Source organism: Acanthochromis polyacanthus, chromosome 18 (assembly GCF_021347895.1).
Source record: "Acanthochromis polyacanthus isolate Apoly-LR-REF ecotype Palm Island chromosome 18, KAUST_Apoly_ChrSc, whole genome shotgun sequence".
Classification (NCBI taxonomy): Eukaryota; Metazoa; Chordata; class Actinopteri; family Pomacentridae; genus Acanthochromis; species Acanthochromis polyacanthus.
Genome location: NC_067130.1, coordinates 29,184,852 through 29,205,258, shown reverse-complemented (window position 1 = coordinate 29,205,258; position 20,407 = coordinate 29,184,852). Strand labels below are relative to the sequence as shown.

The 20,407-nt window shown below is 38.8% G+C and overlaps 1 protein-coding gene across 10 annotated transcripts in view; it reads left to right on the top strand.

Moving 5' to 3' along the window:
- The window catches only part of cacna1bb (calcium channel, voltage-dependent, N type, alpha 1B subunit, b), a 292,647-nt gene that overhangs the window by 112,959 nt on the left and 159,281 nt on the right, over nt 1-20,407 (top strand). For all 10 annotated transcript variants that reach the window (XM_051938169.1, XM_051938175.1, XM_051938177.1 and 7 more), the window contains exon 6: nt 7,021-7,208. In XM_051938169.1, coding sequence (XP_051794129.1) covers nt 7,021-7,208 — 188 coding nt within the window. The remainder of the gene's footprint in view (nt 1-7,020; nt 7,209-20,407) is intronic.

Genomic DNA, 20,407 nt, shown 5'->3' with positions numbered 1-20,407 from the left:
TTTGAATGAGGTTCAGCTTTTCTAGTGTTTATTACTGCGTTGGCTTCGCAGATCAGAGGCTGAACTATGAAGGCAGTTTGACATAGTCAGATTTTGTTTGTGTGAGTCAGCCCGAGCAAAACTAAAACCTCACTCAGAGTTCTGAAGGTGGTTATCGGCTTTCTGCCGCAAACTCGTCACACAAACAGGAGCGCTTAACGATCATTTGTCTCGTTCTCTGCATAAAATGAACTGATGGTGTTCAGCTGCTTCAGTCAACAGGTTGTTTTAATGGAAAACAATGAGGAATATAAAAATCTATGATGGTACAAAACATGAACAGGAGCTGCAGTTTCGTTTGTTGCTTCCTTCTGTTTCTGATTATTTCCTCTGAGTTTATTAAACAGCTGCAGCATCAAGAGCAGAAAGATCCATATGAGCGTCTCCAAAGTGAGAGTTGAGCACATTAACACATGTGGAACAACAGGGATAACTTCATTAATTAGCTATAATTATAAATGATCCCTGACATGGAGACAGGATTGGTCAGGATCTAACAGAAAGTCACAATTCAAGCTTTTCTGTGTCATTTGTCACAGAGGCTCAGTTTTTTAGCTGCTGTTTAATCATTTTTCACTTTGATTCCTGAGCTCCATCACAGCAGGTGGAATATTTGTATCTAGTAAAGTATTAGATTGTATACTTTATACAGCAAATGCGTGTTTTCAAGTCAAAATGACAGCATGAGTTACTGCTGCAGGTCTCAGTTTGCTTTTCCAGCTCTGGACTTTTACAACCGATTCATCGACTCATTTAAGTCTTATTCTGAGTGTTTAAGTTTGTCCTGCTTTGACTTTTTCTCCACTGATTAATACTTTTAGCTCGTACAATAACAGTTGAAATTCTCACAATGAATCAGGCTGATGTTTCCCTACAAACCATGTGGGATTCAGCTTCATTTTAGAGTCAACATGAGCTGTCATATTTACTCTGATCTGATCAGTAGATCAAAGTGGATGTGACAGCTCACTTTGACTCACAATGTGATCATGCAGGCTGATTTTAACAATATTCATGGTTTTCTGACATCCCTTTATGAGCAAATATTGGCGCTTAAACACAAAGTGAGCATCACTGAGGAAAATGTTGATGATCAGACAAAACGTATGCAATGAAATCATGAAGTCATGTAACCTTTGTTGGAAAAAGGCAGAGATCTGATCGCATTTTTAAACCACCTGATCCAACTTTTAATGACAAGGAAGAGACTTTCCTCCTCTGCTGAGCGTCATCATTAGACTGTTTGATTGGCTTGTTGTTTGTTGATATTTAGTCTTTGTTTGTTCGGCATTATACATCAGTGGGTGTACTTTGTAATCTCACATTTGACATTTACCTCATGTGTAATGTGGTTTTCTCTGTCGCTGTAGTTGGTCTAAATTAAACCGATGTTTGAATGACAGAATGCTCAAACTTTATTAGACTGATGAAGCAGCAATGCCTCGTCCTGTGTCTTATTTCTTTAGTTTTGCATTTAATCAGTGTCCCTGCATTTGAGCACGACCTTGACTTCTATTTCTATTGCATAACACTAAATAGTTTCTTCTCCTCTTTAACTCTGCCTTTAGATAAATAATAAATGTATTACTGGGAGGGAATAATAGACTCAGACATGGATTGCGGTGGGTAATTTCCCTTGTGACATTAATTAGATTGTAAACACAGTCTAAAATGTTTTAATATCTTCTGTAAAATCACTTTAATGGTATTTACATGGCAGCAATTTCCAACGTACATCCCGACATTCCAAACTAAACTAAATCACATTTCCATCAGATTTCCTATAAATTTGTTAACTGGCACATGGGATTTCTTTTTATCCCGGGACTCTGACAAGCTCATGACACTATAAAATAAGCTCCCGATGCAACTATTTTGCGAAATACCAACATATGCATTATTTTATTTTCTACTTTTAATGAAGGAAGTGGACTCGGCTGAAGAAAACATTGTCCCGTGACGTTCCCGTATCGTCTGTGGACGCTGAGTCCAGCTGACATAGCACCTGTCAGAGGGAAGGAAAGGACATATTTTACTGGAGTGACACCAGAGGGATGTTGGCTGTGCAATCTGGCGCTGCATATCATCGTTAAAACTTGGCACGGCTTGTGATCGAGCCACTATCCCTCCTGAAACTCTGAGACGCACGAGGCATCTGTTACACTCAGCGCTTTTCTTCTTTATTCCGATCCCCATCTGCTGACACGTGTGCTCGCCCGTCGTTTTAAACAAACTCTCTGCAGCCCTCCGCTCACCTCTGTCACGTCTTAAACCCCGAAAACTTAGAGGTGGGAAGAAACATCTTGAAACGCTGAGCTGACTTAAGCTGAAACTGATTTATTTTTTAGAATTTCACAGCAGAAATAGATGAAAATTAATTGTTCATTGTTACCACGACTCATTCACTTGATTCAAAAAACACAATAAGTGCTCAGGTGGCTATAAAGTGTGTGTGTTTGTGTGTGTCATCAGGATTGTATTTGTCACAGTGAGTTGTTCAGGTAAAGACCAGCGTCACTGAAATCGTGCCGTGACTCAGACTTTTCAGCCCTGATGGTCCACAGTGTACTGGCAGCTGTTCGTGCAGCTGTAGCTCTAAATTTGCTCCGGTAGTTTCCACAAGTTCACTCGACTGCTTTGTAGGAAAACACCGAAACTGACTTTTAGTAACCAAAACTGTGGAACCAACCCTCTAAATACAAATTTAGAGCAAGTTCAAGTGCATTTAATCTCTTTGTTTTCAGTTGTATGATATTACAAGGTGTCCTTAAAGTCTGGACACATAGGAAACCTTATTAATTACAATTTTTATACCTCCATAGATTAAATATGACTTTGTTGAAAGAAGAAGAATGACATCAAAGATTTGGGTTTGGGTTAAGGTTAGGTAGGGTTAGGAAAGTGATTTTTAGTGCTAGCATGAATTTTAGTCATGACCAGTTCTTCAGTTGACAGATACATTTGGTCATCCAGAACTGAGTTTTTCCATGACACTGCCCGTTTCTTTAAACTTTTTAATCACCTTCACCCAGGGGTGAAAGTAGTTTTAAATTCTTGCTGGTACTATTACCAAAACCCTCGTCTCACTCTAACTTCATGCATTTTAAAATAGCAAAGTTAAAACACAAGTAAAAGCATATTAATATTTTACTGTAGGCCAGTGGAATAGGTAGGAATTAATAACACTTGAAAATACGGTAAACTTTTTTGCTTTAATTGAAACACTGATAAACTTCCAGAATACAAAGCTCTAAGAACAGAGATGAGGTCACGAGCAAACACTCAGAATGGCACTAAACATCAAAATACATCACCTAAAAGATTTTCCACAGAGGCCTAAAGTAGTTATAGTAGTAGTAGTTAGTTTCTGATTTTCTGTGGTAATCCTTCTTCAGTGTCCCTGTCTTTTCTTTTAATCAAAGAGGTTATTTTCCTCTGCATTATTACTTTGACAAAATTTTTTTTGACTGTTTTGTAGTGCTTCTCTCCGTTTTTATTTAAAATATGCATCTGTCGATGATAACTGCTTTAAATCCTGTTGAAAGTTTTTCAGCCAATCACAAGAACGTGTGGAATTTCAGGTGTATATTACTGCTCCCCCCGTCCCGGCGCAAGTGGCCCTTGTTGATGTCTTTTGACGAGTTGTGGGAAATGTCCCAGTGCAATAAATCAAGCACACCTACTTGCTATTGGCTGCTAGTGGCCATAGCAGTCGCTGTGTTATGGAAAGTAGACACGCATGCACACTCACGTACTGCTGAGTAAACGGTCGATGGGCGGCATACTGGTGGAAGAGCGGCGTACCACCACTGGATCTTTTCCCGGTACTGCGTACCGCCACCAGATCTTTTGCCGGTACACAGTACCGGACCGTTCCGGCTTACGTTCACCCCTGCCTTCACCACTGTGGAAAAGCCAAATGGAATCCTCCTTGGATGACGTGCATTAAATTCATCTATCTTTCGATATGTCCATCCCTCACGTCCTCTGAGAAGTACCAGTTCAACTCTTTCTTCTTTCAATGAATATTATATTTATTCTGTGGAGGAAAAACAATTATAGTTAGTGAGAGTCTATGTGTCCAGACTTTAGGAACACGTGTAGATTTTTGCTAATATTTTATACTTTCCAACTCATTTTGCTTAAAAACTGACACCAAAATATTTATATACTTTTTGTACCTAATTGCAGAAAACATCAAATCATTCATTTAGTGAAATTAACATCATATCATGCAGATGAAAAACACTTTTTCCAAATGTGCACATTCACTGCTCAGATTTTTTTTAAAAAAAACAACAACAACAAGCTAAACTTGGATGTAAAACTTGCCACCTTTATTTTCATTTTCAAATGTCAGCTTTTTCACATTTTTGCAGCATAAAATATGGATATCTATCAAAATGTTTTTTTTAAATTTTAGTTTGATATATCAATTAGTTTTTAAATGCCACCTTTAAATTTTACGCTGTTTTTAAACAACAGTGGAAGACTCAGACTTTAATTCTTGAGATACCATTTGCTCATAGAATATATGTTTGAACTATTTTTTTAAATCTTACTTTATTTTAATTTTATTTTATTTATTTCAGTTGTGTGAAGGGAACTGGAAAAATAAGAATTGCTTTACTCACTGTGTTTCTGCTGTGTATATGACAATAAAGATCTCAAATCTTGAAGTTATTGTCATATAAACATAACGTCAAATTTAAATGTATGAAAATGTAGGCTGAAAATCAGTATTTACACAGTTGTTTTTTGTTGTTATGTCTGAAAATTTTTGATATTTCAAATTAAAATTTAGCGGATACCAATTTAAATATCCCCAATTTTTTGACAAAAACTTTCAAACAAATCAGAGATGGTCGAGCAGAAGAAACCTGATGATTTGTGATGAAATAACCCACCAGCAGATTAGTGCTAATTGTGGGCAGAAGCTTTACTTTCATTTCATCACCAGCTGGGCAATGCAATAAATAGTCAAAGTTTCCACAGAGTGCACAGAAAACGCTGGACATAACAGGTAAAATGTCCAGATCTATCATAATGTTGCTGTTATTTAAAAGGAGAATCTGATGAAAACCCTCCAGATGTTGGTGGAGCTCAGGTCGTATGTATGTAGATGAGGAGCTGTAACATTTGCTGCTCATGTGCTTCACCTGTGACACCAGCTGCCTTCTGTTGCATTCAGCCGAGCCAAACCACTCGACATCCGCCGGTCGATCGTCATACCAACCTTCACCTGTGGTCTCTGGCTTTGTGTAACGACTGACAGAATGAGGCTGCAGCCTGGATCTGCATTACAATGTTAAGAGGTCAATGGTGCTCATTTAGAGGAGCCAGTCAAGGGTGGGGCAGCCGTGAGGGATACCAACGAGTGTTTCCCTTCAGTAGAGTTACAGGCTTAACTGACGGTACAAAATGAAGCTATGTTGAGCAGCTGAAAGAAACTCCAAAGATGTGGTTATTACAGTTCACGTCATCATAATCAATATAACTGTATTGAAAGAGCACTTTCACGTCAAAGTGCTTTACAGGGCAAACAACAGATAAATTACAATAAAATGACAACTGATAAAAAAAACAATGGCTGAGAAGACACAATAAAACTGATAAAAATATCTAAGAAGACACAGTACCTCACAAGTTGTGATTCATATACAACACAGAACAAGTGAGTCTTTAGCTTTTCTTTGAACACCTCTACTGACCAAGCTTGGCAAATGTCAGATGAAAGAGCGTTCCAAGAAGACCGTGCACGGAAATAAAAAGCCTGTGCCCCGACTGTCTTCTTTTTAACTCTAGGTACAGTCAGCAGATCATCATCATCAGTGCGCTTCCTCCGGTTGTTGCAGATTGGGCATCAATATGCGATATTTGTCTCCACAAAGTTCGATCACCATCAGATGAGTTAAGAGATAAAAGGTCAAGTCCTGTCCATGAGTGGACGTTGTCAAACCAGCGTTTGGTTCCTCTTACCGGCTAACATTCCTTTGAGACATACACTACCGTTCAAAAGTTTGGGGTGACATGGAAATGTCCTTATTTTTAAAAGAAAAAGATTTTTTTTCAGTGAAGGTAGCATTAAATTAATCATAAATCCAGTCTAGACTTTGTTAATGTGGTAAATGACTAATCTAGCTGTAAACGGCTGATTTTTAATGGAATATCTCCATAGGGGTACAGAGGAGCATTTCCAGCAACCATCACTCCTGTGTTCTAATGCTACATTATGTTAGCTAACGGTGTAGAAAGGTTAACTGATGGTTAGAAAACTCCTGTGCAATTATGTTAGCACATGAATAAAAGTGTGAGTTTTCATGGAAAACATAAAATGGTATAGGTGATCCCAGACTTTTGAACGGTAGTGTATCTTACTCACACCATGGGTTGATCTTTTGATATGACCAAATAATTTAAGTACTCTTGATTTAATAACTCATGTAATCGGCTTCAGTTTGGTAGTGTTGAGTAGTTCACTGATAGGAATACGGTCACTGAGGCGATTGTTAGGCATCAGTCTCATAATCTGGTTCTGAAATACAGTCAGATTTTGGAGTGACTTTGTTCTCCAGGTAACACAATCAAGACCGTGTAACACAACTGGCATGATGTAAGTGTCAAAGATCTTGGATTTCCGATGATAAGGAACTCATTTTGATGTTAGGACTTGTTTATTTTTGTTGAAAGCTGCCCAACCTAGAGCGATGTGATGCTGTACAGCGACCATTCCTTTGTTGTCTGATGTGACCGATTTATACAAATTCAGTTACCTCTGAAATGTGAGTTTTTAGACTGGCATTGTTTTTGTCATGCATTTCATTTTTGAGAAGTTGTTTAAGCCAACCTCTAGTGCATGCTTGGCAAGTACTTTCTAAAAGTTTTGTAAATCCGACAAACACAATGCACAGGAATAACTCAAATGCAGACACAAAGCAGAAACCAGCATGTCTTGTCTGTTTCTATTTCTGTTCTGACCAGATGAGAGAGCAGCCGACTGGCCCTGTGGTCAAGAGGCTCCGGCCAGACTTTGTCCAAACGGGACCGTGTGCAAAACATACTGGACCGGACCCAACTTTGGTATCACCAACTTCGACAACATCCTGTTTGCAGTGCTGACGGTGTTCCAGTGCATCACCATGGAGGGCTGGGTGGACATCCTCTACAGCGTAAGTCTATACATACCAATAACTCTGACTTATTGTATACTATAAGCCTGAATTCATTCGGTCTGCCTTTTTTCTTCAATACCGACTTTGACCATCTTGCAATGTTTGCTATACTATTGTTTGTTGGGGTTTTTATGGTGACTTTGTCAACGACGCACTTAGATCCACAGTAGACTTTGTTGTGGGCTGGAGCAGACAGTCAAAAGATAACCTGCATGTTCCAGGATTTACCACTAACCAGAAGGATGTACTTGACAAATGAGGTTGAAAAGAATTTTGAAGTTGTTTGGGGGAGGGGTTGGCCTTTTTCGGCTTCATTCATAGGACAGCAGTGAGAGAGAGACAGGAAAGTGGGGAGAAGAATGGGGGCAAACCTGCAGCAAAGGGCCATGAGCTTGATTTGAACCCATGACCACTGTGTCAGGGACTATAGCCCCTGTTTATGGGTCGCTCACTCAAGCTGTTGAGCTCCCGTTGGGTTTTTACAGTTAAAGAGCAATGCAAAGCAAGGCGGAAATCACATTTAAAAAAAGCTCTTAGTTGTTAGGGATGAAGATGGAAAAGAATTGGACTTTTTTGCAACAAATGTACAATATAACAATAAAGAATGCGCACAAATGTAACTTCTTTAGCTTGCGACAACTCATCATGCATTGTCCTGGTTCAAAGTAGGTTCACCTTCAAAGATAGAACACTTCTTCCTTCATATTTTAAGCAAAGTACTACCAAGAACTGTATGAAATGTGTTCTTAGTGGACTAGAACCACAAATTCTTACTAAAGTAATTGTAATTGCCATTTTGTTATCAACAGGTATGCATCTCTTTACTATTATTACACAGTAAAATAGCATGTTTTCCAGAAGAAGACAACAAGCAGTCTAAGAACACAGTCTAATCCAGGCTATTACCACAGTGAGTAGCTAAATGTACATGAAATTTTTCTGGGTTTTTCAGAGTCGAAGTGTCACTGCAGGATATAAACTCTTCCTGTGGCAAATCTGTGTTTAACAATTGGATTTCACAAACTGTAACAAAACATAATAAGATTTTTGCTATGGAATTTGTTAATGATGTGTACTTATTTGCATTGAAATGATTGGTTTTAATGATCTCAAGGCGTTTCCTCAGGGCAGCCTTGACGGCGTTTGTAAAGTTAGGCATGCAGAATCATGTTATTTCTGCCATTAAACATTTTCGTATGTTTAGTGAATGTTTTGCCTCCGGGAACCACTAGCAGTGCTGCAAATTCTTCAAAGCATGAATAATTCATTCAGAAGATGATTTATTTCAGCATACATGTTTTTTTTTTTTTGCCACCCTTGTTCTTAACATTCATAGAGAGGCGCAGCTGGTAATGGAGTGGAGAGCAACGTTTGCATTGATTTGACCTTTATGGTTTTTCGTACTGGATCACAGATTTAAACATGACATCCTACGAAGGTATTATTGTAGCAAAACTATTTGTAAACATGTGTGGAGAGTTGTTTGTCTGTATCTCAGTCTGTGTATCCGTAGTGATGTTTACTCCACCAAGGAATGCGGCGGAGTTATGTGACGATCGGCGTTGGTTTGTCTGTCTGTCTGTCTGTCTGTCTGTCTGTCTGTCTGTGAGCAACATTACTCTAAAATGGATGAATGGATTTGGATGGAATTTTCAGGTAAGGTCAGAAATGACACAAGGACCAAGTGATTAGATTCTGGCAGTGATACAATTTATAGTCTGGATCCATGGATTAGCTAAAGATTTCTGTATCATTGTAAGATAGTGGCACAGCGTCACTGTAACTATGACTACAAGTGAACACGACGTCAGCTGCCTTCTGATGTAGTGTTCACTTGTAGTCATAGTTACAGTGACTGTGATCCTATTGCAAATAGACCTCTGCAGACCACAATTTTTTCAAAAATTTCATTTGTCGGAAATCATACAACGACTGAGCAGCCTTGGCAGACTACTGCACTCTCTGAGTGCTTTTCTTGTTGTAAATGTGTAAAATAATTTGTAAATGCAGGCTGAAATTTGTCAATCCAAGCTGGAATGTCTTTTCAAAATTTGTGTATCTGTCATTAGGTTTTCAAATGTGTAAAAGATCTGCTAATCTGTATTGAAATTTGCATACGAAGATCTGTAAATGCGTTCAAAGATATTAACAGATGAAAAGTGTAAGTATTTGGTCACAAGTGCTGGAAATACTGACAAACATCAGTCACAAATCAAGCGGGCTTCACAACTGGATGTCTTTTTCCGTGTGGCGTCTGCTACGCTTCTGCCAGGGGAGATTTGTATCTCAGGGGTTTTTGTGCCCTGAGCTTAGGCTCACAGGCTCGTGCATTCTAGCTGGCACATTTGAAACCCTAATTACAGATGCACAAATTTTGAAAAGACATTTGCAGATTCCGGTTTGCACTGACAAATCTCAGTATCCATTTACATATCATTTTGCACATTGACAGATTGTTATACAGACACACATCTCTCCATGCACATTTACAAATAGTTTTGCTACAGAAATACCCCACATACATCCACCATCATAAATCTGCAAATCTGAGACTATCTCACCTTTGCCTTTCTGTGTCCTGAAATCCAAAAAGAGCGAACAGGTGAACTGGGAGCAGATGTCAGTCTGAGTTCTGCATGAATTGTAACGTAGCAGCAGTGGAGCAGTGGACACTGTACCTGTCCAGAGTTAGTGCACTGTTGAAGAAATTTCACTCTCAGTCCTTCAAAGTTTGCTGTAGTAGGGTGTTTATTGGAATTTCAGCATACAGTGGGTTTATCAACACAGAGCATGAGTCAGTGAAGGTAAGTCGACCCAGAGCATTGGGAGAGTCCACATTTTATAGGGGTGTCAGAGGGTAGAGAGGGGGCCATATGTAAATAGAAGGGTGAATAATGGTTAATTTGCGTTTGATTGCTAATCAGTAGCAGAGAGTAAGACAAAAACTACAAAGAGTAATTGAATCAAAAGATCTGGCAAACAGATGCAAATGGAAAGGTGTAACAACAAAAGGTAAGAGGAGGTCTGACGGACAGTAACGAATAACAAAAGATAAAGCATTATGGATAACTGTGGGCAATGGAATGAAGGGGATGACATTAGCAAAAGGTGTGCTGTTTTCTTCATCGGTACGAATGCAGAGAATATGAATCAGAGAATGTGTTCATGTTTTTATTTGCATTTTTTTACGTGCTGTTTTCTTGCTGGGCTGCACAGTGGCGTAGTGGTTAGCACTTTCGCCTTGCAGCTAGAAGATCCCCAGTTTGCGTCCCAGCCTTTTTGGGATCTTTCTGCATGGAGTTAGCATGTTCTCCTGTGCATATGTGGGTTTTCTCCAGGTTCTACAGTTTCCTCCCACAGTCCAAAAACATGCTGAGGTTAATTAGTGATTCTAAATTGTCTGTAGGTGTGAATGTGAGTGTGATGTAACCCTGTGATAGACTGGTGAGCTGTCCAGGGTGTCTCCTGTCTTCACCCAAGTCAGCTGAGGTAGACTCCAGCCCCTTGCGACCCTAATGAAGGTTAAGTGGTGTATAGTTGATGGATGGGTGGTTGTTTTCTTGCCGTTTTTAGTGTTTGGTAAATTTAGACGTGGTTAAGTTTGAAAAAAGATCTTCTTCTTTTCCTTTCTTCTTTTAACTCCAGGGGCCAATCATCTGCCTCCATCTAATCTGATCCTCTGCATCTTCTTCTCTCACACCAGCTAACTTCATATCCTCTTTCACTACATCCATAAACCTCCTCTTTAGTCTTCAAAACTCAGCATCCAGCTACTGATATATTCACTATCCCTCCTCTGTCCATCTCCATACCATCTCAGTCTGGCCTCTCTGGCTTTATCTCCAGAACATCTAGCATGCACCGTCCCTCTGATGGACTAATTTCTGATCCTATCCATCCTGGTCACCCCCAAAGAGAACCTCAACAGTTTAGTCTCCGCTACCTCCAGCTTTACCTCCTGTCTTCTCCTCAGTGCCTCTAAACCAGACATCACTGGTCTCACCGCTGGTTTCTACACCTTTCCCTTCATTCTTGCTGATACTCTTTAATCACATAACTTTAGAAAAGCATGGTTTCGGTTAAAAAATAAACCTTGTTGCTAATTAACTTCACTTCCATGACATCTCCAACACAGACTTTACATGCACTTTTGGTTGTTCTTGTCTATTTGTTAAAACGGAGGTTTTAGGTTTTATTTTATGTTTGCTGTAATTTCTTTCATCTCTGCTGAATCCATTATGATTAACGTCACCTTTTATATTTGCATTTTATTTGACCGTACATTGAGAGGAAACATGTTTGGAGAGCAGGTCTGAATGTTTTGTAACTTCCTCTGTCTGGACTCAAAGCAGATCTTGTGTCTTAGAAAACTGGGTCACTGGTTCAACCCCCCAAGCATCACAGGGTTTTAGTGCTTCTTCTCTCTGTTACTAACCCAAACAGTTTTGTTATCTAAATACCAGCACCTCTCTGGTTTATTCAGTGGAGTTAAAAGCATGATATCGCCTCATAAAAACCACTCGATCCTAAAACTTAAACAGAAAAGAAGATTCCCTAAAGGGTGAGGGCTGTTCAGCCAAGCAGAACTAAAGAATGGAGGAGTGACTGGGTCCCACAATGACTGACTGACCCAGAACTGCATCTGTTTCATTCTTTTTTATCAAATTAAAACCACAAGCATCATATATCAGACTAGCAGTTACCGCCACATGAAGAAAGACAACTCAAAGTTCCACTTAAAGACCAAAAAATGTTGATGGTATGAAGGTTTGAAGGGTTTTTCCTGGGGTTGGTGCATTGTTTGTTACAAGCAGTTTTTAACTTGAAGTGGAGCCCGATTTAAATTTAAAATCTTGCGGTCACCATTAGAAACAGGTAGGAGTGATAGTCTGTCAAGAGAAAAGGCTTTACTTATGGGGTATACAGCAAGTGAGATAGAAAGAAAAGTCAGTTTTATGCTTTAATGCTCTTCATATGATGATTTATTCATCATTGGTATACTTTCATTTATATGGCAATACTTGGACTTTTGCCCACCTACATTTGTTCTGATCTTTACTCTTTCCGTTCACAAGGTTATTTGCTTACTGTTACATATGTCCGTGCTGAATTGGATTAAAAAGCTTTTGTTTATTCTGCACCTTTTGTGTAAAATATGTCACTGAAAGACTGACCTTTAAATCCAAATAGTGAATTATTGAGGCAGACTCAACAACGTGCTTTTGTTTTTTAGAATTTGCTCGTAAATGATGTAGTCCTTTTTATTTATTTATTTATTTATTGATTGATTTTGCTGTTGCTTTAACTGTGTAATTTTGTAACTGTGTTTGCTGCTGCCTGTCCTAGCCAGGACTCCCTTGAAAAGTAGGTTCTTAGTCTCAATGGAAATTCTCCTTGTTAAATAAAGGTTAATAGATATATAAATTTCAGATTTATATTTCATGGTAAAATATTGTTGAGATGCATTAAAATAGCAGACACGGTTGTTCTTGCATTCAGTTCATTAAAAAGTGCCTAAAGTGAAAATCTTTTTTTTTTTTGTTTACCTTGTCATCATGGTGTTTTTACATGCTGGGACACTTAATGAGCGAAAGAAGCAGTCAACACCACGACTGAACGTTTCCACCTTGTCATCAGTGGACTTTCAGGTTTAGACTTTCAGAATTTCTTGTTCCCAACATGACGAACTAAGCCTCTAAACGTGCAGGGTGGTGCTTCCTCTATCTTTATCCTTCTTCAAAGTCAATTTTCTGTTCAAACAATAGTGACTGAATTACTCCAGTATTACAACTTACCACTGCATAGCGTAGAGTAGTTTCACAGTGTTTGCAGGAAGCAGGAAGTAGTGGATTGAAGGAATGGCATGGACTTTGTGAGGTAGTCTCAACAGGTTGTCTACTCTTCGTAAAGTTGTCGGTTCGATTCCCAACACCTCCATTGTACAGTTGTGAGTGTGTGTGAATGGGAGAATGAGCAACACGCTGTAAGGTTTGTTTGTTGAACCTGACTAAGGCTAAAATGTTCTCTGTAAGTGTGGACCATTTACATTTCAAAGATCTGCATATTCTAGAAGAAGCAAAGATGTAAAGTTACACCTCAACACTGCCCTTTTACAAAACGAAACTGAAATGAATGACGTTTTGTTTCTGATTTGTAGACCTTTTCAGTTCATGGTTAGTACTTCTTGGATCTAGCTGACAGTTTTGATGCATTGTCTCTGCAAAGGGTAGCTAGCTCCATCCTTTATACAGCACAAAAATACAGAAGTAGAGCGTGTAGCCAAAACATACAACACAGGAAGAGAAGACATTAAGATCAAAATCTAACCATGAGAGACCCAACTTCATGAAGAAATCAAACAAGAAATTGACTTCAAGCTCAGCTTTGGAAAAAAAGGGAATCTTTGGCAAAAAACTTTCTAAATGTGTGTGTCTATTCAGGTCATTGTGTTACTAATAGTTTTAGTAAGAAGTAACTGAACTGTTTTTGTTTTGTTTCATCCAAGATTCGTTTGCAGCTCAGAGGTGAAGAAGCTCTTGGTTGAGAGGCAAAACATCTTCAGCAAAGTTTATTTTTTATTTTACTTTAGCCCTTATTATGTAGTCGATTCCTGGACTGGACCTTAACTTTAAATACTTAGTTTGGTCAACTCAATCTGAGAGCAGCTGTTACTATAACTTAAAATATTATTCTTAAAATTAGAATGTAATGTTTGGAACTTATTACTAAGGGCTTCCAAAAAAAAAAAGAAGAAAGTTGAATGTTTTATATCCCCTTAATGCTGAGGTAAATGAAGCTACATGTACAATAAATACAGAATACTGATTTTAGATTGACTATACTTTAACCACCTCATCTGTCCATTATTCATTTAGGTTTTAGTTAATGAGACGCTGCGTTCATTAGAAGCCTTAGTGCTTCATTTTTACTTCTAATTATCATTCTTTAATTATATACCCGCCTGTGTTTAATGCGCATTTCCTTTTTCTCCACAGTCTTCATTACTGCTGCTGTAAATCCCCTCGTGCTGTTTATGTCTCCGTTTCTGAACAGAGCATTTAAAACTCCGTAAATCAGTAGGAATACATAATCAGCCTCTGCTAAGATTTCTCCTCGTTATGTGCAAGATCCTCTTTTAAATGCCTGCAAAGAAAAGAGAAACTCTCCTTACAGGTGACATAAAAATCATTGATCCGTTGAACTTATTGCTTTATTATCTGATGCCCACATGTAATCCTATTTCTCATGTTTCCCCCTTTCTCTTCATTTTCCCTCTTTACTGTGTTTACATCCTCCTTTAATTCCCTCAGCGTGTCTCCTTTTCCTTTTCGCTGCCTCATTTCTTCTCCCTCTCCTTCATCTTTTCAGTCTCCCAAGAGAGAGCAGCTAACTGGCTCAGAATATGTGAGCCACTTAGCGAGTCATGTTTCCTCCTTTTTTCTTCTCGCTCTTCCTCGTTTCGCTGCAAACATCTCCTGTAGCTTTTTCTGCCTCATTATCCTAAAGCGCTGCAGTCCCGCACTGCTGTGATCTAAGAATGCCTTTTCTCTCAGTCGGAACTTTTTTCTTTGTGTTTTCGGCCTTTTGCTTCCAACGGTCAAAGTCGGTTCTTTCGATCCGCCGGTTATTTATTCTTCCAGCCGTTTTGTGCGGCTTTTATTGCTCCATTTTGTGTCCACCTGTCCAATCAAGTCTGTATCCTTCTACTCATTAATTTAATCTTCTTGTTCTCTGTGGCTTTATTTTTAGTTCTTTCAGTCTTTTCCTTTGCAAGACGAAACTGATATAGACACGTGAAGGTCTGTTTTATTAAGTTGAGAGAGATTTCTGATCACTTAGATGCTGTTTTGACAGACAAACTTAATGTTGGGAGTGTTTTTCTTGATCTGACTGCTGGTTTTACGGGTTTTATTACATTCTACGATGTCTTGCTCTCTGGAGTGTGATTTTTTTTTTCAAAGCTGACCAAAGTTTAGCCCCTTTCTAACAACTGTTTACTCTTTACTTGGATATGGAAAATAATTGTCTATGGCAGACTGGCATTTCCACAATTCTTGGCATAAATCAACTCCTCAAGAGTTTAAGTTGTATTTAACTGTACAGCAAAAGTAGTTTCTGTAATTTCTTATTAGTTACTCCGTGAAGGAACGCTGTGGAGTTCTGTGATGATCAGCGTACGTTTGTCCATCTGTCTGTCCGTCTGTCTGTTTGCAATATTACCCAAAAACAGAATAATGGATTTGAATGGAATTTTCAGGAAAGATCAGAAATAACACATGGATCAAGTGATTTGGCAGTGATGCGGCTTATAGTGTGGATCCAAGGAGCTGTTAAAGATTTCTGTATCATTGCGAGATTGCGTCACGTTGTCACTGTAACTATGACAACAAGTGAACACTACATCAGCTGACTGCTGATGATCACATGATCGCGATCCTACTATAAATCCACCGTTGCGGACTTATCAGGACTTATCCGTTGGAAATGATACAAGGAACAATTGATTGAGTTGTGGGGGTGTTTCTAAGTCCCATCAATTCTCGCCGCCCATTGCATGTTTAGGTCACGTGATTCAGTTTCTGCACATAACGTACACATACATAACACATGCCTGTGCTCAGTGGAAGGCCATTTTTTATGAAAGATTTCATCTGTCGGAAATGATACGACTGAGCAGCTTTGGAGGAGTACTGCACTCTCTGAGTGCTTTTGCTGTTGCACAGGTTGATAGAGTGATAGGTTTAACAGCTGAAACTAAACTTCTTGAACACAAGTTATGTTTGTACTTGGTAATTAAAGTTAATTCTGATTCTAAAGTGGGAATCAATGAAGTAATTCTATTCTATGCTATTCTCTACTATTTTCTTCTACTATATCAGTATCTTTGCATCTTTGCCTTTCTCTCTGTTTGTTTCAACTGCGACAGACTAGTTTTTGTTGTTTATTCAGATGACTATATTGCAATTTTGTCATTTACCCTCGGAAACAATAAAATATAAATGATTATTGAACTATGCAACATTTTATAGAACAAGTAATGTATTTTCTCTCATTGTGAATATTAATATTAACCTCCTTAGATCCCATTGGCTGCTCAGGGTGTCAGTTTTGGAAGTGAAATGCTGTGATTGGTTGACAAGAAACTACTAGCATAAGAAACGGGCTTGGTGGGTTTCTGGCAATTTGGTAACTTATATTTAGGACTTCTCGTAGTGATATATTTGAGTATTTTAGATTAAAATGAGTTCACACTGGTAGGTTCACATTGTCTTTACAGTTTCTTGTTGGGAGAGGAGCTGTTTTGTTTTGCTCACACCATTCAAAGGCAGTATTGTATTTATCTTTAAATGATTCTGCTCATCAGCTCTGATTCTTTGAGTTTCAGATGTTAAGAGTTACTGCAACAGTATAATCCTGCTTTTACAATAATGCACGATTAATAGTAATAACAATCTAATGCTCTATGATATAAACAGCCACACTTGCTTACTTTCAGTGACATTTTCAATGCCAGACTTTCATTGTGTGGTTCAGTAATGGATCTCAGTCCTTCCTCCACCACTAAATAATTAAATGATCTGAATTAATATAGTTACTATGATTTCTACCCACTAATGTGATCACTGCATATCGGCTTTAAGGAAGCTGGTGATGCTGACTGGTAGGTTTGTTGTGTGAAGTGTGTGAGACATGAAGCAGCTGCAGTTTCAGTAAAGTGTTGCTATAAATGCAGTAAAGTTGCTTTAACTGGCTGTATTGAGTCTCAATAAGCACAATAGTCAATAAAAGTCTCTATGTTGTGTTCACAGAGAAGACAAAGAGTCCGCGTTTGTGTGATGTTAGTGCGGCATTCTCCCGAATTCTTCACCTGCAAACAGCTATTTAAAAACAAATAAATGTTATCAAGGGAAGCACAAAGCTGTAACCATGGCGACATGAGTATCTTTTCTGCTTTCGTCCATCTTTTAGGATCTACTTTGGTGCTTTAATGTAACAATAATGGAGTCCAATCAGTTCTTTTAAAGTGTTTAGTAGCAGCATTTGTTAAATTAGAGGGATTGTTCCAAGACAGTGCTGTTCACCTGCTAATTCAGCAGCTCGGTAATGGCTGAGTGGGTAACCGAGAATAATGCAAGAATTATGGTTTATTAAGACAAATGCATAAGGAGACATGAAGACACACTGGCATTAAACTCGCATAATTAGTGGTGCAGAGAGACACCAATAGATATCTAGCATACAAACGCTACCCTCTTTATGAACTACTAGCGTTGAAATTCAACTTTCTTAATGACTCCGTTGTAATTTGAGTTTTAGAAGTGGTTCTAAGTCTGGTTATTCATTGCAAAGACAGCCATCATTGTGGATTTTTCTGTACAATCCAACAATGTGGCAGATGAAGAGTTTTTCTAATTCACCTCAGTCTCATTCTTGCTTATTACCATTTTTTTTTGCCTATTTTTATGTTGCTCTAACCTCTTGAATGCATCTACATAGGTTTGAATGAAAATGTTGTTAGAGCAGATTTAACCTTCTCCTCCTTATATGCTACTTTTTATATCAGGATACCTCATTATTAGTATTATTACTTACATAACCGGCCCTGATGAGATGCTTAATAAGCTGACCTTTAAAGAATGACTGTAGCTTTTGGTGCTATTTAGGCCCAATATGACGTTCAGCGCAGCAAAGCAGTGTTTTTCTCAGCTGTTTCATTGTACATTTCTCATTTTCTAAGCCTTTTTCTACTCCTATTGGGCTATTTATTCATATTTAATATCCTTCATTTTTCCAGTCATCTTTGCAGAATAAGTGGTATATTTGGTTGCTGTTTTCTCTTGTATTTCTTGTGAACTGATGACATGATTCATCTTGACTGAAAACATTCTTAGCCTTGACTCAGACTACATGGAAGTTTCCATCCAAGCAAGGCCAAAATATTCTGCTGCTCCAACAAAGTTTATCCAACAGGAACAAACAAACTCTCACAGTTTTGTGTCAGGAGAGCAGAGAGGAAAACCCAACGGTGGAATGAACCGGGCAGCCAGGAAGAGTTTAAAAGTAGCTTATTGGCAAAAAACACAGGAGCTTGTAGGCAGGATAGCAGGTTGGCAGGCAAACCAATCCAGATGGCAAGGCAGAGATTGTGGCCCAAACAGGAGGGAAAATGGTCAAACAGGTAATCTCGGAAAACAGACAGAAAAACAAGGATAGAGGGTTCAGGCAAACTGACAACAACAATCTTGCAAGAAGTGAAAGAAGTGGAGAGCAGGGTTGCAGCAGAGTTATCGTTTTTGTAGAGGAAGGTTCTGACTGTTTCCAACAACATTAACTGAAGTATCCAAGTTGGAACCGTGATAAGAGCAGATAGAGTTCTGTAGACACTAATGAAAGATGCTTCCTTTCTAATCTCCTTCAGCAGGTAATAAACTGATCCATCCTATAGCAAAGGAAAGAACCTAAAGTCATCCCACAATTCCTTTGACAGCAACCATAGGCTGTATATAAACAACCAAGTCACCACAAAATTATGTTTGATTACAACTGAACTGCATTCTCAATCATATTTTAAGGGGAAATATATTTGCTGCCAGAGTACATTTGCTTGTAACTTTTCACAAATCTGTTTCTAATCAGTGTATCTTTACCACTGGTTTTACAGCTTCACTGTTCCTTTTCAGCCACCCAATCTGATACTAGATGAGGCATCACCCAGCTTCAAACATGAAGTGATAGGATCGTCTTTTAACCCAAGCCATGGCATTTTTCTTACCCTAACCAGATAATTGTTAGTGCCTAGCCTTGTCCAAGCTAGGGTGTTATCTCCCGAAACCAAACAATGTAGTTTTTGTGCTTGAACCTAGCCAGAGAGTAGGGCTGGGCGATTTGGTCTAAAAAAAAAAATCTCCGATTTTTTTAAAGAAAAATTTGAATTTCGATTCGATTTTTTCTTTCAATGCACTTAAAAATTACTGCAGACATCAGATATACTGTCAAAAGTAACTTTATTGCTGTAATTGTCCTCAGAATAAAAAAAACGCATGTAAACAATTTAATGAACAAGTTAATGAGGCTCTGTAATTCAACAATTTCCCCAGGAACTGAGAGCATCTTTTAATCCGTGGGCAATTATTTCACCGGTGTGGTAATCGGGGAAATATGCTGTCTGGAGGCAGATGCTGTGCATGGTCCAGCTGTGAGACTCATGTACGGCTGCATTGTCCGGCCACCTCCTCCAGCTCGTTGCGGCTCTTTTGCCGAGTGGTATTGTACAGGTGAGGCAGCGCCACATCGGCGAAATACTTGCGACTGGGTACAATGTACCTTGCATCTAACACTTTCAACAGCTGCAGTCAATTCCAGCCATTTTCAGTGCAAAAAATCGCTAATATTCTATTTGTAAATAAAAAAATATGACGAGAAATACAGGGAATATTGGACGCACATCGTGAGGTGCATTTCCTTGAAAACGACCGATTCATGGATTTTATACCGACTTCAGGACATGTTTTGGACAAAATAGTTTACTGGCTTGTGTCGTCTGGATGTAAAAGGTTGGATTATGGCCGTTTTTTGTGGAATATTTTCATCTGTGTGTAATAATGAACCCGGAAATGTGAGTCGCGCTGTGTGCGTTGAAGCCGTGTATAGAGAACGGATGGATGAATATTCGTTGTTTGTCGGACAAATGTGTTTATATTACCCGCTGTGGTAATCGCATGTGAAAGTGGTTTATACCGGCGGATTCATGAGAATCTAAGCTTTCCATCGACGTATAGTGTTTGTATAATCGCGTTTGGAGCTTTCGGACATTCTTGAAATTCCTATGCAAATTAGTAGGCGTACCGCCGGCGGTACACTGAAGTTTTAAACATACTTTGCAGCGAGGCTTTGTCTGTTGTTCGTCTGAAGCATCAAAACCGAACCAGTTCCAAATGATTGAGTTAGCTGTGCCTTTCTTTTGAATGAGTTCTCTGTTACATGCTGCCGCTGCCACGGGGAAAGGGGCTGTGTCACACCGCGCTACGGAAGCCCACGAGGAATGGGCGGACGGAAAGCGAAAGATGCCGGAAAACTGCGGGGGAAAAACTCGAGTTTGCAAAATAAAAATCTTTTTTAGCAACAAATTCGATAAATCGATTAAATCGATTTTTTGCCCAGCCCTACCAGAGAGCAAGTAAAAGTAAACAAGAACT